The sequence below is a fragment of the Oryzias melastigma genome, linkage group LG5, assembly GCF_002922805.2.
Source record: "Oryzias melastigma strain HK-1 linkage group LG5, ASM292280v2, whole genome shotgun sequence".
NCBI classification, from domain to species: Eukaryota; Metazoa; Chordata; class Actinopteri; order Beloniformes; family Adrianichthyidae; genus Oryzias; species Oryzias melastigma.
Window position 1 is genome coordinate 22,080,482 of NC_050516.1, and position 22,418 is coordinate 22,102,899.

The window sequence follows — 22,418 nt, forward strand, 5'->3', positions numbered from 1 at the left end:
TGTATGTTGTTTGTGTGTCATTTCAACACTTTCCGAGTATATCGCTACCTCATTTCCTCCAGTATGAAACTTTTGAACACAACCAGAGGTGTTGTTCTGTTGCTCAGTTTTTCACATCTGAATATTTGCGTCTGCAGATGATTTAAGGTGCTAAATTTAACCAAAGAGCGTCTGATGCAAAATGCCACAGATCCATCAAGAGTTCTGTTTGTTGTTATTCATAGGACAGCCAGCACGCTGCGCTGAGGACATTTTCAAACGCCTCCTGGTGTCTTCAGCTTCTGCCTCCCTTTAAGTGCACAGTATATGCTCTTTGCTGTTTAAAAGGAAGAGCAGGGTGTTCTATTAATAGCCTTTTTGTTGGAGAAAGAGATAGGAAGAGGAGAAGGAGGAGGAATGTGGAGGACATGGGAAGAAAGGTGAAAAGAGATGCTTAACAGGAAAGATTCTTCAAGATATTCTTGACAATGAACTTTTTTTTGGCTTTGTCATCCTGACATTCAAGGTTGATAAGCCAGAAAAGGTATCGCTATTGCATTTTTTTTGTATAAATTTAGGGAATCATTGGATTCATTGGCGTCACCAGATTGAATAAATTTGATTTTAAAAAGGGTTCAATTATAATATTCGTCTTAAAAACAAATAAGCTTAAAGTTTTTATTGGCTGTTCTTTTTCTAAGCTCTGTTTTTAAGTCTTAACCTGAAATCTCTGGGAGTTCGGCGCCACCTTTCTCAGTGAGCGTGTGCTTTCTCTACAGCCTGCTTTAGCAACAGGAGCACTCCGGGCCTTGGTGCTGGAGCTTCATCTTTGCTGTAGTCATTAGTCTTCCTTTGATGCAGTGCAGTGCTCTGCAGCTTGCTTTGCTGAAACAAGTGCATACATGGAGAGGCAGATGGGACTGAGCAACACCAGCAGGGATGCGGTCCTGCTGCAGGTGGCTACCTCTGTGCTCAACGCTGTTGTTGTTAGCGAGGAGTTAGCGCCGGTGTGTTGTTTGTCAGGGGTGGCGTGCCCACAGGAGTGTCGTTGAGGAGTCACACAGGCTCGCTCTGTACTTACCAGCTTGTAATTAGGTGGTGAGCCCTGTGGGACCTGGGGCTAGTCTAACGGGGCTGCCCTGGAACCAAACCACACCCGACCATTAGAGGCTGCTCAGCTTTGTGTTAATTAACAATGGCTTTATGCTGCGGTGACACAGATCCTAAGTGCAGTTTAGCATTACTCAGCTTTACTTTGAGTAAAAATGATGTTCAAAGATGTTTAATTTTTATAAATGTCTTAGTGAATTGAGAAATTGAAACAGATGGTATTACTGCCCTCTAGAGGCACAAAATTGGAAATGACACCATTTCACAGAAATTGCTGCATAAAATATTTTTAATATTAGTTGAAAAAAAGGCAGAAAAATAAGTTTATTAAAATGAATTTGGTGACATACATATCATTAGTTAATTATTATTTTTTTGTGAACTTTGGTTTTAATTATTCAAATATAACCAAAAGACTAAAAATCAAGAGAAAATGTGAGGTAAATGTAGATTTTAGTAAAAATAATAACAACTCATAACTAAATAATTACAAGAAAATAACAACAAATTAGGAGAAGAAATAAAAAAAAATACATTTAACTTTTTAGTTTGATATGATTTGATTACTAAGGTTGAGAATGAAGTGTTCAACAAAAGCATTAGTTTCTTTTTCTTTTCTTTTCTTACCACTTTCTATTGGCTTGAAACACCTGATCCAAGTAATCCAAAGTAGATTAGACAAAGATATCTGAAAATTATAAGAATGAAGACAATTTGATCAAACAAACAACAGGGGTCACTGAGAGAAACCAGAAAGTCAATCTGCTGGACAGTTACAGAACTTTGAGAGTCAGCATATTTTATTATAAAAATTTGTGAAAAAATAATCAAAATTGATCTTCCTGTAGTAAAAGTTCAACTTTATTCCTGTTATCGGTACTTTCAATTAATGCCTGGTCTAATAATATTATCTCAACACTAGAAAAGATCTAAAAAGGGTTTTTCAGCCATGACCCATCTTTTTATTTTATTTTCAGACATATCTTTATAACCAGGGACTTATGATTAGAACTGTTGTAAACGAAGCTCAATAAAACTGAAATCCAACCAGCCTTCCTTCTGTTACACAATAATTTGCCATTAACAATTATAACTACGTGCTACTAGAATGAATAATTGAGCTATTTTACCTTTTCAACAGTAAAAACAATCATTTTGAGTGGAGTTTCCCTGAAAAGACAACTCTGCTTCTGCTTCCTACATTTCATTTAGAAACCATTTCCAAAATGGCGACTTGCAAAAGAATGTCACAAGCTTTAAATATCCTGTGTGAGTTAATATTTCATCAGCATCTCAGTCCCAGAGCCTCTTCCCACTTTTACATCCCACATCCAACTCTGTGTTTGACCACAAAAGCAGGAGCTGCCACTGAAGTTTGTTTAAAGCTTTTCAGAGAGCCATCTCACCGCTTGATTTAGTTCTTCAAAAGATTCATTTAGTAATTGTATGATGCCAAATAAGTTATGTTTTGCACATCCCCTCCTAAAGAAACAGTAAGATTTCACATTACAGCAGATGTGGTAGATTGCCTCACCAATGTGTCGATAACTGAGCAGTCATTTTGTGGAAGCAAGGACACTCAGATGTGCCGTGCATGCGTTCAGTTAAAGTTACAAATAGAAAATGAGCTGAGCAGCAGACGGGCGGCAGCTCTACGTGTGGTTGAATGTGTTCCACTGTGTTCACTGAGCTCATGCATTATGCATGCAATTTCTTGATGAGGGGCCATGCTCTTGCTTGGAACAAAGAGTTGTCACTGTTAATGTGGATGAAGCTGCTCACGCTGCAGTCCCCAAATAAACTACAAGGACCAAGTTTTTCTATTGGGGGGGGGTACACATCCATGTTTATCGAATACTTCAAAGGAACACATCTAGGAATACTGTTTGTGTCAAGTTTGTGTAGTTTGCACATCTGTGTGGGGAGCATTAAACAGCTGTATTAAATCTGCTGAGTCAGCATTTAAGTTGAAGTCAACAGTAAAGATGTCCCAGAACACTTGAAAATAAGTGAAAGCAGTGAAGTTCAGAAATGTATACATTTTACTACCCTTTAAGGCCATGTCACACAGCCAATATGTAATTTTTGCGCTTATTGCATGAATGAAAACTGGTCATCTGTAAGTATACGTGGGAAAAATTAGAAAAGTTTTAAGTTAAATGTAAACAAATGCATCACAAATGAACAGCTGAATATGTCTACATACGTCGGTCGTACATGCATGAAAAGTCTGTTAGACAGATGCATGGAACAGTTGTGGAAAGCCTTAAATTTTTGCAATTTTCACAATTGCATAAGATTTACATAATAATTGTGCATAAACTACGTAAAATATGCACAATTCTTAACCACTCAAAGATTCTGAACAGCTCAAAATCAAATTCAACTGATGCAAAAAAAACATTTATGTATATGTGTATCCCGCATGTATTACAAAAGACCAAAATTTCATACATGGAAAATCCGCAAAATGTACATAGTGACACAGACTTAAATCAGAAAAGTGAGGGCTTTGTTCATTGTCATCAGGGAGCTCTGAGGCATTCGAGTTGCACAAAAACATCACAATCACATTTATAATTTAAAATATGCAACTTTAGCAACTTAAAATTGAGTTCCCTCCAGTAGATTCAACTAATTATATAGAAATATAGATGCATATGATTCAGCCACTTTGTGTGACAGCTGACACAAAAAATAATGTATTAAAACCGTGTGCTGCAACTTCTGAAAACTGCTTCCCTGTAAAGTTGTTTAGACTCCAACCTTTTTCCTGATGTAAAGATGTCTGACAAGAAACTCTGCAAATCTAATAATAAGTAAATTGAATTTATTCACATCAGTGCAGATTTAGCTTCCTGCTGTACAACTGTTCTGTGAAGAAGTAGAAGAAGAAGATGCTCTCAGATGAGACCCGATGGAAAGATGTGGATGGCTTTGTCAGCTGTTCCTGCAATGCAGTGAGTGGGACGTCTTCTGAGAATTGTTCTCAAGTCGATGGTCATCTAACTAATTTGTTTTGTGTCTACTATTAAAGAAATTGTTTTTTCTGCATCAAACTATGAGCACCTTCCTTTTTTCACCCTACTTTCAATGTTAAATTAGGCCCACTGATGCTGTCCCATATTCTCAAACTTTACATTAGTTATGAACTTTTAACAGACATACAGCAGCAGAGACAATATAGCTGGGAGTCTCAGGATGCAATTTATGAGATGAAGTTGCAGGATGCTGAAAACTGAACTTAACAGAGAGGATCTCAAAACGACTCCCCATTTTCCAGCAGGAGAAAGACCAAATATGGGTTTATATTTCTTCTCATTTGATTCATGGCGAGTCACTGAGGGCATTTCATGAATTTGTCCCAGTTGCTCTTCTCGTCGACAAGCTAAAACTCAGAAATTCTGGCATTTCCCATGCGAGTTGTCTATTTTTGCAGAGTATGTTATGTAATTTTAAATGTAATTGGCTCGGTTCCTCCTGCTCTGCCTAACACTGCATGTAAGTAACTGGAGTTGGTTACCTGCTGACATAATTGGGTTCCTGAGTGGAGCTTTCATGTCTGGTTCTGGGAACTAGGTGCTCCTGCAGCATGCCTTCATTTATTATTCATGCATGATCAGAGAGGAATTCTAAAGAATCTACAAAGAGTTAAACACATAGTCAAGGCAATAAAACAATCATTTAAAAACTAAGCTCTTCAGGATAAAACTCGGTCAAAACATTAATTTTAATCTTTGCTTTATGCAGAAACTGCTGCAAAAATTGCAAAATGTGTTCTGCTTAAAGGGATAAATCGATTGATAACTATTCAAACCTCCAAATTTGTGAGGAGCACCTACTCAAAGCAGCAACACATGCAGGTACACAACTGTAACAAAGACGAACAGCATTCCACTGAATGGTTACATAAGGGACCCATTGCTCAGAGTTGAATACCCGTCTGTCTGTCCCCAGCAACATGGCAGCAACCGGGGCTTTTCAGCACGTCTGAGGCACACACGCTAAGGTATCCAGTTCCTGCACATGTCAACGCCTAGAGGCTGAACAAAGCAACCAGAGGCCTCAGGACAATTCAACCCAAGGGTCTGCCTCACAAATATTTTATAAGAGTACAAGAACTTCTATTCAGGGGCGGTGTATGTTAGAAAACAGCATGATTGGTGTTGTATGAGTTTAGAGCTGAATTGTAACAATAGGGACTATATTCTGAAGCAGTGGTTCTTTGTTAAAAAAACAAACAAACAAACTTCATTCTCAAATAGACAACAAAATCCTGTTGCTTACTGCTTAGGGATAGTACCATAATACATAACGTTTTAAATACATTTTTCTCCACTAAGAAGCACTTAAAAGCCTTAAGAAAAGTTATAATTATAAGAAATGTGCTTCTTCTCCGTGACACGGCAAGACGCGGTTCACCTTCGTGGCGGAGGGCTCTGCATCCATCCACGGCATGGGTTAGGCCTTAAAAAAACTATTTCAGACACCCTACCCTACCAAATGCCCCAACAATTGGCCATGCAGGGAGAAGCAGGTGGGGTAGGGGTATGGCAGATTCAGCCTTAGTTTGTTTGTTAAAGTTTATTTTAGTGGTATCAGTCAGGTTTTTACATGATACAGACGAGGTTAGGAGTTACAGGTATTGCGAACATGGGTAACATGTAGCGGTGTCTGCATTTTTTTTTTTGCTTTACTAACAAGGTTGGGAGTTATTATAGCCACACGAACGTTTGTTTTAGGGAAATCATTCAGATTTTACCTGGTAAGAATAGGTATTCTGAACATGCTAATGCAGCTAACGTGTAGCGGTGACAGACTTTACATATTTTCCAGGGTTGTCAGGTGACTTTACAAACATATGTTTACATATTCATGACAAGGTTGGAAGTTTGTGTAGTTACACTAAGGTTTGTAATATCAATCTGTTTTTTAAGGGTTCCAAACGAGGTTGGGAGTTTGTTACAGGAATTGTGAATATGCTAACGCTTCTAACATGGCTAACATGTAGCGTGTTATAAACAAGTTTGAAAATGACTGTAAGCACAGTTTAAAAAGTCTGATGGACTTATCTCTGACTGCTTTGTCTTGCTTAACACATCTTGGAGTTCAGTGTGCCCTAATGCACCAGTGTTTAGTTTACATTGTTAGGAGTTTGTGAAATGTTTTTTTTTTTTAATTGCATCAACAGTATGACTATAATCATCTACCACCACTTGGATAATCTGTGCTTCATCGTACCAATTATTTTTTTTATTCCCTTCGAAGAGTTTCAGTCTGCTGCTAACTTGCTGTTGACGGAATATTCCATTGCATTCCATCAAGCTGTCTTGTGCCATTTTAGAAATTTGGCTTTTAATTACAGAGTAAATAATAATGAGTGTGGACATTTTTTTAGACTTCTTTTTTTTTTTTTTTAAGCGGGACCCCTAAAGTGCTGAGGGGGCCCAGGCAGTCGTTCACCTTTCCCTAATGGTAAGTTCATCCCTCTGTATGAGATACATTTGAAAATAGACCATTCATTGAAGGTGCGCCTTATAATCTATATAGGTCCAAAAATAAAGTGTTTTCTAAATGTGTGCTACAATTTGAGAAGGCAGTTAAAGGGATAAAAAGGCTTGATGGTGATACATCATTTTTTAAATGTCAGGAAATACAAAAAACAAGTAATTTACAGTCAAAATAGTGCAAAGGGGATGTAACCCTCTCCTTTGGTTCTGAGGACAGAATACTTTTTTTTGGGGACCAATAATGTAAAAAGTCCATCATGTCGGTAATACCTTAGACAAGGTTGTCAACAGATTAACAAAATGACTGGGAAAAAATCATATTCACAAAATCCTGTATTACTGTTGTGAAATGTTGATTTACAGCTTAGAGTCTTCACTCATTGTTGGGCCACTTTTCCATCAAGAATAAAAAAAAAACATGTGTAACTGCTGCTGGTTTGTAGATTAAATTCTTTAGAACTTCTGGCATGAGAGTTCAGTCCAAGCAGCAGAACAAAACTTTCCTGTTTGTTTGCTGGTTTCTATTTTCAGCCAAGCTCCAGTGACTTTCAGCAACCATTAAATGGACAACAGAGAGGGCACAAAGGTGACCGCAAAGCGAAAAGCTGGCGTGTGACCATGTGGATTCTTAGCACGGGTGAAATATGAGAGAGAGCCAAGCAAAAGCACCTGGCAGGTATACACGGACCTCACCAGCTCTAAGAAAAATGAGCCCCGCTCCACACAAACATAGGTGTCACACTGCCATCCACTGTCCTTGAGTGTCTGCTCTTTTTTTCTTTTTTTTTTACTTGAATCCATCTGCAAACAAGGATTTGCAGGAACCTTGTTGTTGTTGAGGTAACATCTGTGAATGTGTGGTGTGAGTGACTTTAACGTTCTCCCTTTTGCCATAAACAGCCTGTTTCTGAGAGAATGACAACTGCTCCTTAAGACGCTGGCCAGTCTCTTACTTAATCTTCAAGGATGCGTGAGTGAGTTCAGACAGGCTTCTGTCACCGCTGTAAAATGTGGAAAATTCAATGCAAGGGCAGCAACTTTGAGATTGACACGTCTGTTTTATTTCACTACATCAAGGAAAACAACAGTAAGTGGGGTTTTTTTGTCGTTTTTATAAGCTTTTATCATGAACATTTTATTAAAATATGTTTGTTGTTAGTAGATGACCTGGGGTTACAATGCACTTATTTATTTTGTCTGAGAGTTTTACACTATTCTGTTAAATTGCATAAAAAAATAGGCTTTTTACTAATGTCTTTTGGTATAGAGCTGACTCCTATGTTTGTATACAACACACCAAATGGAAACACGAGGAGAAGTACTGTAACTGATGAGGGTCGGGATGAGCTCAGGGAGTCTGCCACTATGGAACCTCCCTGTTTAATAGTAAGCAGTGTTGATATCAAGACTCTGGGTGGAGCACAGTGGGGATCTTTCCTCATTTATTTTTTCCCATTGAATGTTGCTTTAATTTACAAAAAAACTTGCATTTAATAAAAAACAAGCATTTAGATTTAACGCAATTTTAAACTGCTTGTTTAGAAGTCTCAAACAAAAGCAAACAGATTCCTGCAGAAGAAAGTGTTATTCAATCAGTGAGTCTAAACCAGTCAGGATTGCGGTGTCAAGTGTTGTTGCTGTACTCCGATTGGTTTGTAGTGAATGCTCACCTCCTCCACCAATGGCAGCCAAGATTAGCACTTGCCTTTTGATTAATGAGGCTGGAAAAACTCCAGACATTTCAATTAAGTCTGTATCATTTAGTCCACGGCTTTCATGCATGAGGGTGGTTCTCTGAGCTGATCTCCTGTGTTACATAATCTCCTTAGTGGAGTCACTCCACTCAGAATAAGCACAGCAGCTCCATCGGCGACAGGCCACATCCTAAAATGAGTGCAGACAGAGTTCAGAAGCCATTAAGTTAGACATTGTTTATATATATCTAATCTGATGATGAAAAACAAAACTATTAATGCTTATTTAAAGTTGCTAATACACCCTTTTTAGATTGATGAACAGCCGTTTTCTTCATTTTTTGAAGATCGTTGCTTAAAACACCAAAACTTTCAGAAATCAAATACTTATACTTTGAAGCAGTTGAATGCTGATTGATCTTTAACTTGTATTAAAGCTGTAAATCTACATCCTCTTATTTGGATATTGCTTCTTCATTTTATCTTTGTTTGTTAAAAACTAAATAGCAACATTTTCAAATGTCTCCTTGAAGTCCCACTCCAACAGTTTTTTTATTGTAAAATCATTCCCAATAGTCTTTTAATTATAATTATTCAATTTTTTAGCTCAAATAAAAAAAGTCTGTCATTTTTTAAGACATTTTTTTGCAGCAGGAGCTCATTAGAAATTTACTTCTAAATTGTGGGTGGAACTTGTCAGCCCAGAGGCTAACCTCCGCTAATTTTTCACCAGCCCTTTTTTTACTCTCCTGCTAGCTTATAGCACCTCACAAACCCTAGCTAACAATAGCGTAGCAAATTTTAAACATGGCTGTAAATATCAGAGCTATGTAGCCATACCAGCTGGCAGCTCAGATGAAGAAAATTAAAATGTTAATAAATCTATTTATCTACTAGTTGATGCTTCAAAATTGTAGCAGAGAAAGGAGAGTTTTGCACGCCATTTGCAGTTACCAAGTCACAAAAATGAGATTTCTCAAGCCGTGGGTTTTAATTTGCTTCTGATTCAACACGATTTGAATAAAGAAATACTAAGAAATTGAGTTTTAATCTGAAACTATTTTTTTATATGTCCTCCTTTATGAGAAAAATCCTACAAGAACATGTTAAAAACACAATATTTATTTGAGTGAGTCTTTAAAGCATTTTATGAGGTTTTATTTTACACAGACATTATTATTCTACTTATAAGCCAAGGGGATTATGGAGGGATAAAGTATGAAGACACAAGGTTACTCATGCCAAACTAGGTACAGTTTAGCTCTGTTTTTTAGCGCTATTTCTGTGAGAAAATATATGTTTTGTATATTGCTTCTATAGCCTCTTAGACTGCAGCTGAAAATGTGTTAACCTTTGCTGTAAAAGTTGTCATGTTAGAGAAAAACTTGAAATTGCATCAGTTACCGTTGACTCAACCTCTTCATTTTTTTTGTTCGTCTGTGTCGGGACTCGGCAACCTTTGACGCTAAAAGAGTCTTTTGGGAGAGTTTCTTACTGACCAAAACCCAGCAAGAGCCACAAAGTCCCACCGCAGGGGTGTAGAGAAAAATCAATTTGGTGAAATATCACAATATTTTAATTGGCGATACTTTTGTCGATTTAAAATACGGACAAGATGATATGTAATGAATTATTTATGAGCAAACACAGTTCAGCGTCTTACTTTTGTTTCTTTTGTTTCTCAAAGTTTAGAAAAAATTAAATGTTTTTGTGCCCATTTAAACCATTAATTTATAAAATGTAGCTTTTTAAAATATTCACAATAATTAAATTGTAAGGGTGTACATTTTTATTTATAATAGTTCTACCTTCTTATATTTTGATGGCAGCACACACGAGTTCCTTTCAAAATAAAATACCTACTGCGTAAAATAAGATCCTCCTGCTGCAATTAATTGATAGTACTTTAATTCAAACTGTAAGAACCCAAGTAAAACATATCTTCCATCATCATTACTTTGGTTCGCCTTCCTCATTTTTTTTCGTTTAAGTATCAAAAAGAAGCATGACAACATTGGTGTATAATCCATTTTTAAGTGCAATTTTATACTTTAAAAACTGTCTGTGAAAACCAATTGCTGTACAGAAGATCAGAATATGTGAATGTTTGACATAAATAAGAGCACTTAGTTATCTAAAACAAATTCCCCAAAACCACAAACACATCATTCAAATAGATTATCATTTTTCTTCAGAGCCAAAAAGCCTCAATGTAGGAGTAAAAGAGCAGCATATGGCTCAAGAACCTAAAGTTGTGAAACTTTGTTCTAGGTTTTAGACTTCTTAAATATTTTAGATGAATTAATGTCTTTATAAATGTTTATTGTTGTGTCCTCGCTGCTCCTGACCCAACCCTCTCTGTAACTTGCCATGAAGAGAACCGCTGCCTTAAAATATAGGATTACTTGACTGGAATAACCAGTCGCGTTTACAACCCACTATAAGATTACGAGGATGGAGTGTCTAATCCCCGCTACCTCACATGCTCCTGTCACCTTTGATGGAAGACCATTTTTTGAGATAGTATTACCCAGATCATGTGCAGGAGATGAAGTTGACAGCTTTTGGTCATTTATGTTCCAGTCCAGAAACAATGGCGTGTAATCAGTTTGATGGCTCCTTGGGCGGACATTGTGGCTATATCCCATTTGTATATGAACATTATCTTTATTTTTTTGGGCTCCATATGTTTTTTTCTTCTGTTAAATTCAGAGATGAAAGTCAGGAAGCAGGATCGGCTGTTGAGAGGTGAAAATAAGGTTGACTCAGAAAAACCAGGAACCAGTGAGTTATGGCACCACATGTAAACACTCTGAGAGCAAGTCGAGAACAAGTCTAATTTAGAACAACTTTTTTCTTTCTGTGACCCATCTAAATAAATAAAAAAACTACATACTTTTTAACAGAAAGTTTTTCTAAGAGCTAAAAAAAAGTGAAATGTGGCCTAGTTTCCTTTTTGTCCCCAAGACAAAGTGAAGTCCCTGGGCTTAATCAGGACTTTTCCCTCTATTAAATTGGCTTCTGCTAAAACCACAAAACAAAATATTAACAAATTAAAAAAATAGGAGTGTGACTACAAATGTGACAGTATATTATATATCATCAGTTTTACATATTTGATTTGTTTTTCCCTTCTAACAGACATTGAGACTGCTATAGTACAAAGGGCGAATCAGAATTCATCTCCTACCCCTTTGGCTTCTCCCTATCTCTACATTTGGCCCTCCGAACAGAGAGTTATGGTAAAATAGTGTCTTCAAATTCAAAAACTCAATTATGTCATCAACAGTCGCCGCTCAGCTACGTTAGTGTGGAACTGCCAGGGCTCAGACATACACAACAACATTGGTTTTATAGCTTTTAAAAAGTCATGCTAAAGCAAAAAGTCATCACTGGCATTTAAATGTAAACTTCTGTGCTGCAGAACACAACCACATGAAGAAATGCGCTTCTACTCTGCAGCACAGCATTACTTGGAGGGTTAATCATTGAAAAACATGTTTGGGACATCCCTACCACTTCAAATGCCCCTACAATTGGAGGGGTAGAGAGAAGATGGAGGGACAGTAGAAAAATTCGGCCCAAGTCTTTTGTTAAATAAATATACAATTACATTTAAAAAGGAAGAGTTTTACTATGAAAAATACCACAAAATACATGAGATTAAGGAAATATTTATCTATAAAGTTAATAGTAATCTCTTTGGTGTTTCAGGGTTGCTTTGTTTGCTTTTTTTAGTGACAGCTCTGAGAACATATAGTTCTTTTACAAATGACTTTGATCATGTGTGCTCTTACTAAAAAGGCGAGTTTTGGTTTTGGAAGTGGAATTTATTTTATTTTCATTTATATTATTTCTTAAAATCAGAACAGGTCGTTTTTGAAAAATATTAATTCATTTTCTGATTGGCTCTGCAGACTGAAAAATCAAAGAGAGATATTCATAACTGCTCACTCCCCAATTCTGTTGTCTATTAAATGTATGTTGCTTTTATATTAAAATAGGCTTCTAATAGATTATATATGTAACATGACATCAAAGTGTCCTTTTTAGTTTAGGGAGTTTTCGAAAACAATTTTAGCTTTAGCCTCATTAAAGTCACCTTTTTATTTTCCTTTTAAAAACATAATTGTTGTACAATCATGCCAATAAGTATGTCGACATTATACCCCCAAAGGTAATTGTTAAACGAATATAGATAAAACAGAAATTTGGTTAAAACCGTTTTTCTAAGCTAAGTAGAAACATTAGAATGTGACATTATTAAAACATAAATTACTATCTTAGATTTTTAAGATTTACTCTAGTGAGGTAAGTCTTTTACTTTTGTTGCTGTAACTGTGAACACTTGGATCCTAGTATTGTTAAAACTAAGTTTCTTCTTCTCATAGACAAATGCTGCTTTGCCTGTGCAGTGCAGCTCAAGGTCAAGTGTTTCCGGAGGTGTTTCCACTTTTGCAGTTTTTGTGTTGTTCACAAATGAACCTGCATATTGCTTCGTCAACACTGTCTGTTTACTGGTAAGGTGACAGTGTCACTAAGGAGGGTGCTGGTGTCAGGGAGAGCTAAATGATGAATAGAGGGCTGCATGGAAGGGCACACAGAGGTACGTTAATCCCTCTGGTACCCTGTCAGTCCTCCTGAGACAGGGGACACTGCAGCAGCTGCAGTCCATGCTGTATCTTATCGGTTTCCCTCCATTCTACGTTCACTGGCAAAACTCATTTTGCAATGAAGTGATTATTTACTTTCCCAGCTTTGACCCATGAGTATATATACACCTCCTCACTGATAGTCTTGCTGGTGTTTAATGTTTGCATCAAATTCTATTATACTGTGTTCACCTGACAATCCTCAGCTGACTGCGTTCTCAATGACATGTACAGAATATTTGAGGATCCTGCATGAAAAAAATGCTAGATGCACATTCTTGCACAGTGAGTTGTGCATTGATATCCCTGTAAACATGTTTCAGCACCAACTTTCTGTTGAAATTCATGAATGCTTATGCACACAATTAAGTGACAGCACATGGGGACGTGTGGGAAGGATTAGACTTTGAAGTCTATAAGCAGTTTTCTATGACCTTGAAGCCGTTTGTCCACGCTTGCCTGCAGTGGTCCTGCTTGTACCGCAATGTTATACAGGGGACCAGCAGACAGACATCTCCTGGCTGCAGCAGAATGACAGGAAGATGAAGAGCTGATATCTGGCTTTAGGCAGCTAGTTCACCCTCAGGTAACACAATATTCAACCCACGCTGCCAACTTGGCTGTCCTTCGAATAAAAGTGCTGAAATAATTGACTAAGCTTTTACACTAAGAAAAATTTAGAGCCACTCTAACAATTTAAGTCTAACAATAACAATAACAATGATAATATCAATAATAATGTTTTAACAAAAATGCACTAATTTTAATACAGCCTTTTTCTTGTTTTCCTACAGTTGAGCTTTTAAGCATTTATAGTTCAGAGATGTCTGTAAAATTTGGAAAGCATTGGTGGCAAATTAACATTACTTCTGAGGGTTGAATAGTCGCACAGGTATTGCTGGTGCAGGTATTGGATCTTTGGAATATTGTTTAACCCCCGAGGTGAAGATGGGTGGTATGCTACAGATGCTATTGCATCTGGATGCTTAGTCTGCAGGAAAAGGGGAAAAACAGTGGGTACAACACTCCCCCCCATCAAACAACGATTGGCTCCTGCTCTGCAAATCACCTATCAGAGGGCTTACCAATAATGTCCCTGCTGACGGAGGAGGGAACGCAAGAACAAAGCCAAGTGACCCCCCATTTCAAAAACTAGTTTGTTGCCGATGGGAGCGTTTTTTGTTTTTTTTGCACGGGTGAGAGAGAGAGTGTAATTTTGAGCGTATATGTTGGTACCTTTAGCCTCTCTGGTTTCTTGCATGGTGTTAAATTACCCAGAGGGAGCTTTAATAGAGGTAGAGACACTCTTGATTGGGAGTTTGGATGGGGGAGAGTGAAGGGAATGAGGGTGAGCAGAGCAAAGCCGTTAGGCAGGACAGAAAGGACGCAAAAACTTCTTCAGAGCTGGGGACACGGGTAAGAGCTGCCGATATTTGCACCCTATTTGATTTCAATTTACTTAATTTTTTCAGGAATTACATTCTAGTTTAATGCATAATTCATTCTAATTTAAATTTGCAATACTTGTAAAAGTCCATAGAGCATACTATATGCTGCATCTTTCAATGTCACCTCAGCTTCAGAAAGCAGTGACATTTATTTGCATTTCACAGCAAAAACTGGCTTTGTAAAAGTTTCTGCAGTGTAAGGATGGGAAATTGCATGTATTGGTTCTTTGCTTTTATTTTGACCTTTTCTTTGAACTCAGAAAACCCTCTTTACACACAATTGTAATCAATACGCATATTTTTTGCATAAGCGCTGTATGATTTCCTTACATAACATTCAATTATATATCCCAGGGTGTTATTTTATCTGCTGTGTCACTAGTGGAAAGAGTCACACGAGTCCCTTTGAGCCCCAAAGGGCCCAAAGTGTCAAGTGCATTGCAGTCTAATAGCAGGTGTCTGGGTTTGGTTACCTGCCGGAACCAGACAAACTAAATTCAAGCACAATTGACAAATCTAAACAAGAGGCAGCTTGAAATAGACCAATTTAGTGACTAGAAAGGGACAATCAGGAATTCGAGGATGCATTCAATTTTGGAGACTTTCTTCTTTCTGTTGCCAATGTAGACTTAGTTTTCTTTTATGGATTTTTTATTTTTCCAGAAGGGAATGAAACAGTTTTGTTGCACATGATCAGCAATATTATCCTCCATGCTGCATGTAAGCACTTTCACAGTCAATCTTGCCAAGTTGGTGTTTTCATTTAGGGCATTGGAGAGAAACTGAAGGGGGAAAAAAAATAACTGTACATGCAGAGTATCAGATGGCAGCTTCTCTGCTGATGCAAACAGAAGCTGACAGAAAAAACCTCTTTACCAACAAAACTGGACTGCACCACTGAACAAAAATTCAAAGCAACATACTTTTCCTTTGTTTCTGTTTTTGCAGATTCTCTAAAGGGCTGAATTCAGAAGGAGCAAACAGCAGCCTGAATGGTAACCTAACTAGAAGGAGGAAAGCCCTGCGGGATATTCAGTGTGGCGCCAGGTGAGGCGTCCCCTCTGTTTCCTGAACTGGGCGGCAGGTTTTAGTGTGGCTGACGACTAAGCAGGCGATGGAGGTTCCACTGGTTAATTTTGAAAACATGGATGACGTTGGCATCAACCTGGGTGATCCCAGTGATTCTGGTTACCCCACCTCACCTACTTCAGAAGCTCCAGATCAGAACCTCCTAGCCCACCGCTTGAGTTCCCCTCCCCAGTCGCCACGCAGAGGACGCCGCGGGCATCACTCCGCCCAAGATGGGCTGTCACCTTCCACTCCTCCCACACTGACCTCCAAGGCACACTCCAGCAGTGGCAGTTTGATTTCTAATCTGAAGCTCCTGATCAACAGTGAGTCTCCCACTGACAGCGTCTTCAGCAAGATGCCAAAGGACTATTATGAGAATGAAGATCTTTTTGAAAAGCACTACATGGAAGACAAAGATGAAAGAGTTGTCATTAATATTTCAGGCCTGATGTTTGAAACCCAGCTCAGCACCCTCAATAAGTTTCCAGAGACACTGCTAGGTGACCCCACGAAGAGGATAAATTACTTCGACCCAATGAAGAATGAGTATTTTTTTGACAGAAACCGCCCATCGTTTGATGGGATTCTCTACTACTATCAGTCTGGAGGGAGACTCCGCAGACCAGCCAACGTTCCCTTAGATATTTTTGCTAATGAAATAGTTTTCTATGAGTTGGGTCATGAGGCAATGGAGCAGTTCCGTGAGGATGAAGGGTTTACCAAAGAACCTGAAGTCCTTTTGCCTACCAATGAACTGAAACGGCAGTTCTGGCTCCTGTTTGAATACCCAGAGAGCTCCAGTGCGGCCAGAGCTTTGGCTGTGGTCTCTGTATTGGTCATCGTCATTTCTATCTTCATCTTCTGCTTAGAGACTCTGCCCGAGTTCAGAGAGGAGAAGGACTTCCCATCAGGTATAATCCAAACGATAAACGGCACCCAAGGCAGCTCCACCCATCATTCCAACGTAGTGGCATACATCACGGATCCATTTTTCATCGTGGAGACTATTTGTATCATTTGGTTCTGCTTTGAAGTTGGTGTCCGATTCGTAGTGTGTCCCAGCAAAAGTGACTTCTTTAATAACATCATGAACATCATTGACATTGTGTCTATAATCCCCTACTTTGTAACACTGGGAACTGAGTTGGGCACCACACCGGACGATGATCCAAACTCAGGTCAGAACATGTCCTTAGCAACCCTGAGAATCATCCGGCTGGTGAGAGTTTTCAGAATCTTTAAGCTTTCTCGACACTCCAAGGGTCTTCAGATTCTGGGACAGACCCTGAAAGCCAGCATGAGGGAACTTGGGCTGCTGATCTTTTTCCTTTTCATCGGAGTCATCCTCTTCTCAAGTGCCATCTACTTTGCTGAAGTGGATGAGCCCCAGACGCAGTTCGTTAGCATCCCGGATGGTTTCTGGTGGGCTGTGGTTTCAATGACTACCGTTGGTTATGGCGACATGTGCCCTATCACAATGGGAGGTAAAATGGTAGGTACTCTATGTGCCATTGCTGGTGTCCTAACCATTGCCTTGCCTGTTCCCGTCATCGTCTCCAACTTTAACTATTTTTACCACCGGGAGACCGAGCAGCAGGAAAAACAAGTGATTGATGCAGCAGCAGAGGCTGCTCAGAAACAGTCAGCTGCTAACAAGTACGGAAGCACATTATCACTAAACAAAAGTAACGGAACATGGCAGAATGACAAAAATGGCATCCACTGATGGAAAAGGTGAGGGATCTGTAAATGTTTCAGGCACAAAACCCACACAATGAATATGTCTATTAGCTTTCTAGCTATTTTTTATACTTCAAACATGGCACCATTTGCAGTTATTTACAGTATTAATATGCACTGTGCAGTGAGACAGCCTCTGCACACGTGCCTGTCTGGAAGTAGATGTGTCAAAGTGCAATTAACACATCATAGCAACTACACTGTCTGTTGAGTTTAAAGAGATCGAAAGCAATGTCTGAAGAAAGATGTCATTGGGTCTGTTTGCCTTGTAGATTAAAATACTGTTAATATTTGAAAGGCAGCTTGGGTTTTAAACTGTGCATGGTCCATATGAGAATATTTTTGCCCCATTGAAAATTAAAAATCAAAAATGTTTTGATCTCATAATGGACGGACTACACTTTGTCATAATCAGCACACTTATGACAGGCCTGACTGTTCAAGGGCAGGCAAACGTGTGCTGTGTAAGCTAAGAGGGCATTGGCGCACATTGTCTTATCAGCAAATCTATAGCTGTGAATGCTCTGCCAGCATCACCTCTCCATGTGACGCAGTGTAACCGTATCTGTGTGAAATTAGATAATAGCTGGCGCAGTAGCATGCCTGCCAGTAGGCTTCTACTGTAGATCGACTGCAGTGTATAAAACTAGCTTGGTTAATGTAGACTGTCGTGCATGTACCCATAGTGATTAAGATCGGGGGGTTTTAGTAACAGTTTACATAAATTAACTCAACTAATTCTGTTATCATAGCAGCAGTTGAGTTCACTTTATTTTGGCTCTTAGGATTGACACATTTTACATGCTTACGTCTGCAAATCAGCATAAAACCCCAAGCTAATACAATCAGACCTTTTTTTAACTGTCCATTCCAAATTGAAGAATCGGTGCTATAAATGAATCATGCTATCACTTTTATTATATGCAAAGTCACCTTATCAGCACATGTTTGTTAAAACATGTCTCTGCAGCACTTTTTGAGCTTTGAACCATCTCTTCTTGGCAGGGGAACTTTGTTAATTTTGAAAATGTGAGCAATAATGCAGTAATGAAGATAAAAAATAAAAAAGCCCTCCATTTGCCTTATTTCCCCTTATGTATTTTGCACGGCGCAATGGGCCGAAATGAGATATACCTCTCTCATCAGCAATGAAAGTCTTATATGTGTATGTTTAGGTTGAATGTATTACAGTTTTTTAACTATTTAGATTGTGACTTTCAAATGGCAGGGACAGCCAGGATGTATGGGGTTCCTGATGTGACATAAGGTTATTCACTTATCATGGGAAAAAAATGAATTGACACCATTTATGCATGCCACACTCTCTATACATGTGCGTGTATTATCCATATTAATATGGCTTGTACTGAAATGTCAATGGATGCCTTTATAATACTCCTACAGTATGCAATATGGTGATATATGATTGAACATTAAAGTATTGTATTCTTGAAACACAAAAAAAGCAATATTTTCAATTAAAATATAATGCAATAAGGTGGTCACTTTGGTAACCAGCACTTTACTTTGTTAAGAACAGTTATATGTGAGGACTGTTGCTGTATGTGTCAACTTTGTACAGTAGACAGTGTCATAATTTGCTATGTTTTATTTACCCTGCAAAGAGTGCCTTTCATTAAACGTATATCTAGAATATGTTGTTTCCCTCGTATTACTTCATGGTGATAAATTGAAGCTGGTTTAAAAGTTGTAATTTGTGCAACTCATGAAGACAAACTGAAAGTAATTTGTCTATAACTTGCAATATTGCTAATTTTCCACACATTTTAAGCTCGTTTCTCCTGTGCTCAGCTCTGCCGCTTAGTTGTAACTCCGCCCCTTGTGTTTGCATAAAGCTGTGGCAAATGGAGATTGTGGTGTCAGTGTTTGGTTTTAGGGCTCAGTTACACGTCGGCTGTTTTTTAACACCTTCTCAAAGCTATTTTCTATGATTTTATGATTAAAAGTTTGCTTGTGATGCCTCCCACGTCACATAAAATTATGTTTGTTTTCTCCTGCAAAAAAAAAAAAAGCTTTCCTTTAAGTCATGTTATTGCAGGATATGCTCTATAGTCAAAATCCAACTTGATCAGAAGGACAAAATCTTTATTTTTTTCACAGTAATGAAATAAATAGTGTTTGGAAGAGGAGGAGAGTGTGACTATAAGAATTTGCTTTTGCATTGTTACAAATCCTAAATAAAATCCAGCTTTTTTTTTTCTTTTTTAAATTTGCTTAACCGCAAAACGTCTCTCTCATATGGGAAAAACTTAACGGCAAATTAAAGGTTGCCTGATCTACAACACTGTCATTTTAGTAGCAAAAGCATCAAGTTAAATATGCAGAACAAATGAATAATTTACATAATCTACCTCGGCCTCCACAGCTTGGTGTGGACAGTTTTCCTTGCTTTGTCTTTCAAATCACATAAATGACACAATTTTATGAAATATATTTTAGCTTCATGCAACTTGTTAATGTGCATGGTGTATTTAAGAGAGTGTGTGACACTTTTTCGAAGGATATTTAACAGTAGTGTCTCATTAATTTAGTTTAATATAAATATCAATTTAAAAAAAGCATTGTTTGTTTTATCATTATTATTGTTTTTTGTTTAAAGTATTTACCCAATTTGATTTTTTAACTATTTTAAAATAATTCCCATTGGTCTTTTAACTACAATATGCAGTTTTAGCCAAAAAACAAAAAAAATGTTATTTTTTTTATGACATATTTTCTGAAAAAGTGCCAGTAGTTCATCAGAAATTTACCTCTGAAATTCAGGGAGAACTGTTGGCATGGAAGTAAGTAACCCGGGCTCCTACTGCATCCAGCCCGGTCTTGTCTCTGTCGTCCTGCCTCTGCGGCGCTCCATTTCCATTTTGTTGGCTTCCAATTTTTGCCGGACGACGAAGCTTCACTTTTTTCTGAAGTTGGGTCTATTAACGAACTAAACCGGAGATCATGCAAGCGAGTGTAAAGTACATCTGGTACATTTTTCAAAATAAAACCCATTTTCTGCAGTACTCGCTGTTTTCACTGTGTTGTAAACATTACGTCACTGTGAAAACCAACCCAGATCTCCCCTACTTGTTACCCAATATGTGTAACACAGTCAGATATGTACATTTAAGCCTTTTAAGACAAACTTAATACAAGTTCCAGTCACGCAGAAAAAGAAGTGCTGTAAAAATAATTCAAAATTACGGCATACTGAGAGTTTGTTTACTAATCTTTCCTATATAAATGGCAAGTTACACCGAATGTAGTGTGAGCCCGGCACAACCCTCTGCTGATATCCCATCATCCCTTTGTTTACACTATTTTGTTTACAGCCCCTCACAACCCCACGCTAACATCAGCAGTGCAACAAAAAAAATGGCAAGCAAAAGTCAAGCTATCCAGCAGCCGTACAGTTTTGAGCCAGATACCAGCTCAGACAAGGAAAATGATGTAAATGGATTTATTTGACTGCATAAGAATGGAGCGGATGAGGGAGATTTTGGCCCATCCATTTCAGTTCCTGTATCACAGCTGAGAGCTTTTTCAGTACTCAGAAACAGAGTTTTATTCTTATTTTTTTATATGATCTCTATCATAAGAAAAATGTTAAAAACCACAAAAATTCAATTCGGGTCTTTAAGAATATTACAATATTTCTTGATTGTTGCAGGAATGCTATAGTGTATTTTTCTGGGGACAAGTGTTTCCTCTGTGGTGCAAAAAATTTTATCGCCATCTTATCAGGCCATTCCAGGTTCCAGTGTGCCATCCCAATCTGTTTTTTTTTGTTTATTATTTATTTATTTATTTATTTTAGTGTCAGACTGTCACTTAGTTGTCTTTCAGGTGGTTTAATCAAACTTTTTAAAAATCATTTTGTGTCTCTCTAGGCCGGTCATTTCATGTAAAAGTTTATTCGTTTCACCTTATTTGGGTCTGAATTATGAGATTGATCTGGCCTTATACATGACTTCTATTTTTTGTTTAAAATAAAACCAACCTTCTATTAATCATTGTGTCATCCTGCCTTTCTGGTTGGTCCTTTTAACTGATTAAGATATTTTGTGTCAGAGAGACAAAGCTGCCCTCCCGGGCTCAAATATTGCTGTCTGTAGACGTCCGTAGTAAGAATTTGCCAAAAGCAAGATCAGACAGCATTTTCCTACTGTAACTCAGTTCTTTCATTGTCGAAGCGGGTGACAGGCTGCATCAAAGCTCTCTGGAGCAAACAATGTACAAGACTCACAACACAAAGCTCAGACGGTGAGTCATATTAGTAGATTGGGTTACTGTGCTGTCAGCAGGCACATTAAACCAATTTCAGGATGCACAGACAGCAGCATGTGTGCTGCAGTCTACGCCCTGGAGAGAGTAAAGTCATCTGGAAGTCAAAATGAGTTTAAATGGATTCCCTTGAAAGTCTCCAGTTTAGTCCGGTCACTGTCTAAGTTCCTTTTGGATGCAGACAGATCGCACAACACTATCACATTTCTGATCCAAGCCAAAAAAGCTCAGATGCTTTAGGAGCAGAGCAACATATTATGTTATATTAGACTCATTTCTCTTGAAAAGAAAACCTGTGGAAGATTTAAAGCAACTATCCAGCTTTTAAAGGAATATGGAATAGTGAATTGAGGTTTTTGATTTCTACATAATCATACATACAGAAAAAAGTTTTGCCATTTTACAATGTTATAGAAAATGGTTACATATTTAAGTTCCTCTTTATTAAAAAAAGATGTCTTTTCTTAGAAGGGAGAGTTATGAAATTCAACTAGGGGTGTAACGATTAATCAACCTCCATTATCAATTTATATTCTCATGATCCAACCAGATTGATCTGTCTTAGGCAAGTTGTTACTTTATACTATTATAAAATCATTTAAGAATGTAATAAATCAATTATAATCAGTACTGAAAAATATAGTGGTGTATCGATCCATCTTAACAACAATTCAATTCATATCACAAATTGTGGTTGCTGATATGACTCATAGTCAATATTGGTTCATTTTGAACAATCTGATTTAATTATATTTTCCAAGATGATTACATCATCATTATTTTTTAAAACAATTTTTAATGGTATAGGTTGATTTGATGTAATTTAATTAACAACTTGCAGACAGCTTGATCTAGATGGCTTAAATTAATTAATGGATTAATTATTACTTCTCTAAGAAAATATCATATGGATTGAGACATGGTAGG

General features: G+C 37.8%; 1 protein-coding gene across 1 annotated transcript; it reads left to right on the forward strand.

The window, feature by feature from the left end:
* Positions 1 to 14,052: 14,052 nt before the first annotated feature.
* LOC112145064 (potassium voltage-gated channel subfamily A member 10) lies at positions 14,053 to 19,217 on the forward strand. Its single transcript, XM_024270064.2, has 2 exons — positions 14,053 to 14,361; positions 15,342 to 19,217. Exon 2 carries the CDS (start codon positions 15,508 to 15,510, stop codon positions 17,188 to 17,190), a length of 1,683 nt encoding a protein of 560 aa, XP_024125832.1. The 5' UTR covers positions 14,053 to 14,361; positions 15,342 to 15,507; the 3' UTR covers positions 17,191 to 19,217.
* Positions 19,218 to 22,418: the final 3,201 nt, after the last annotated feature.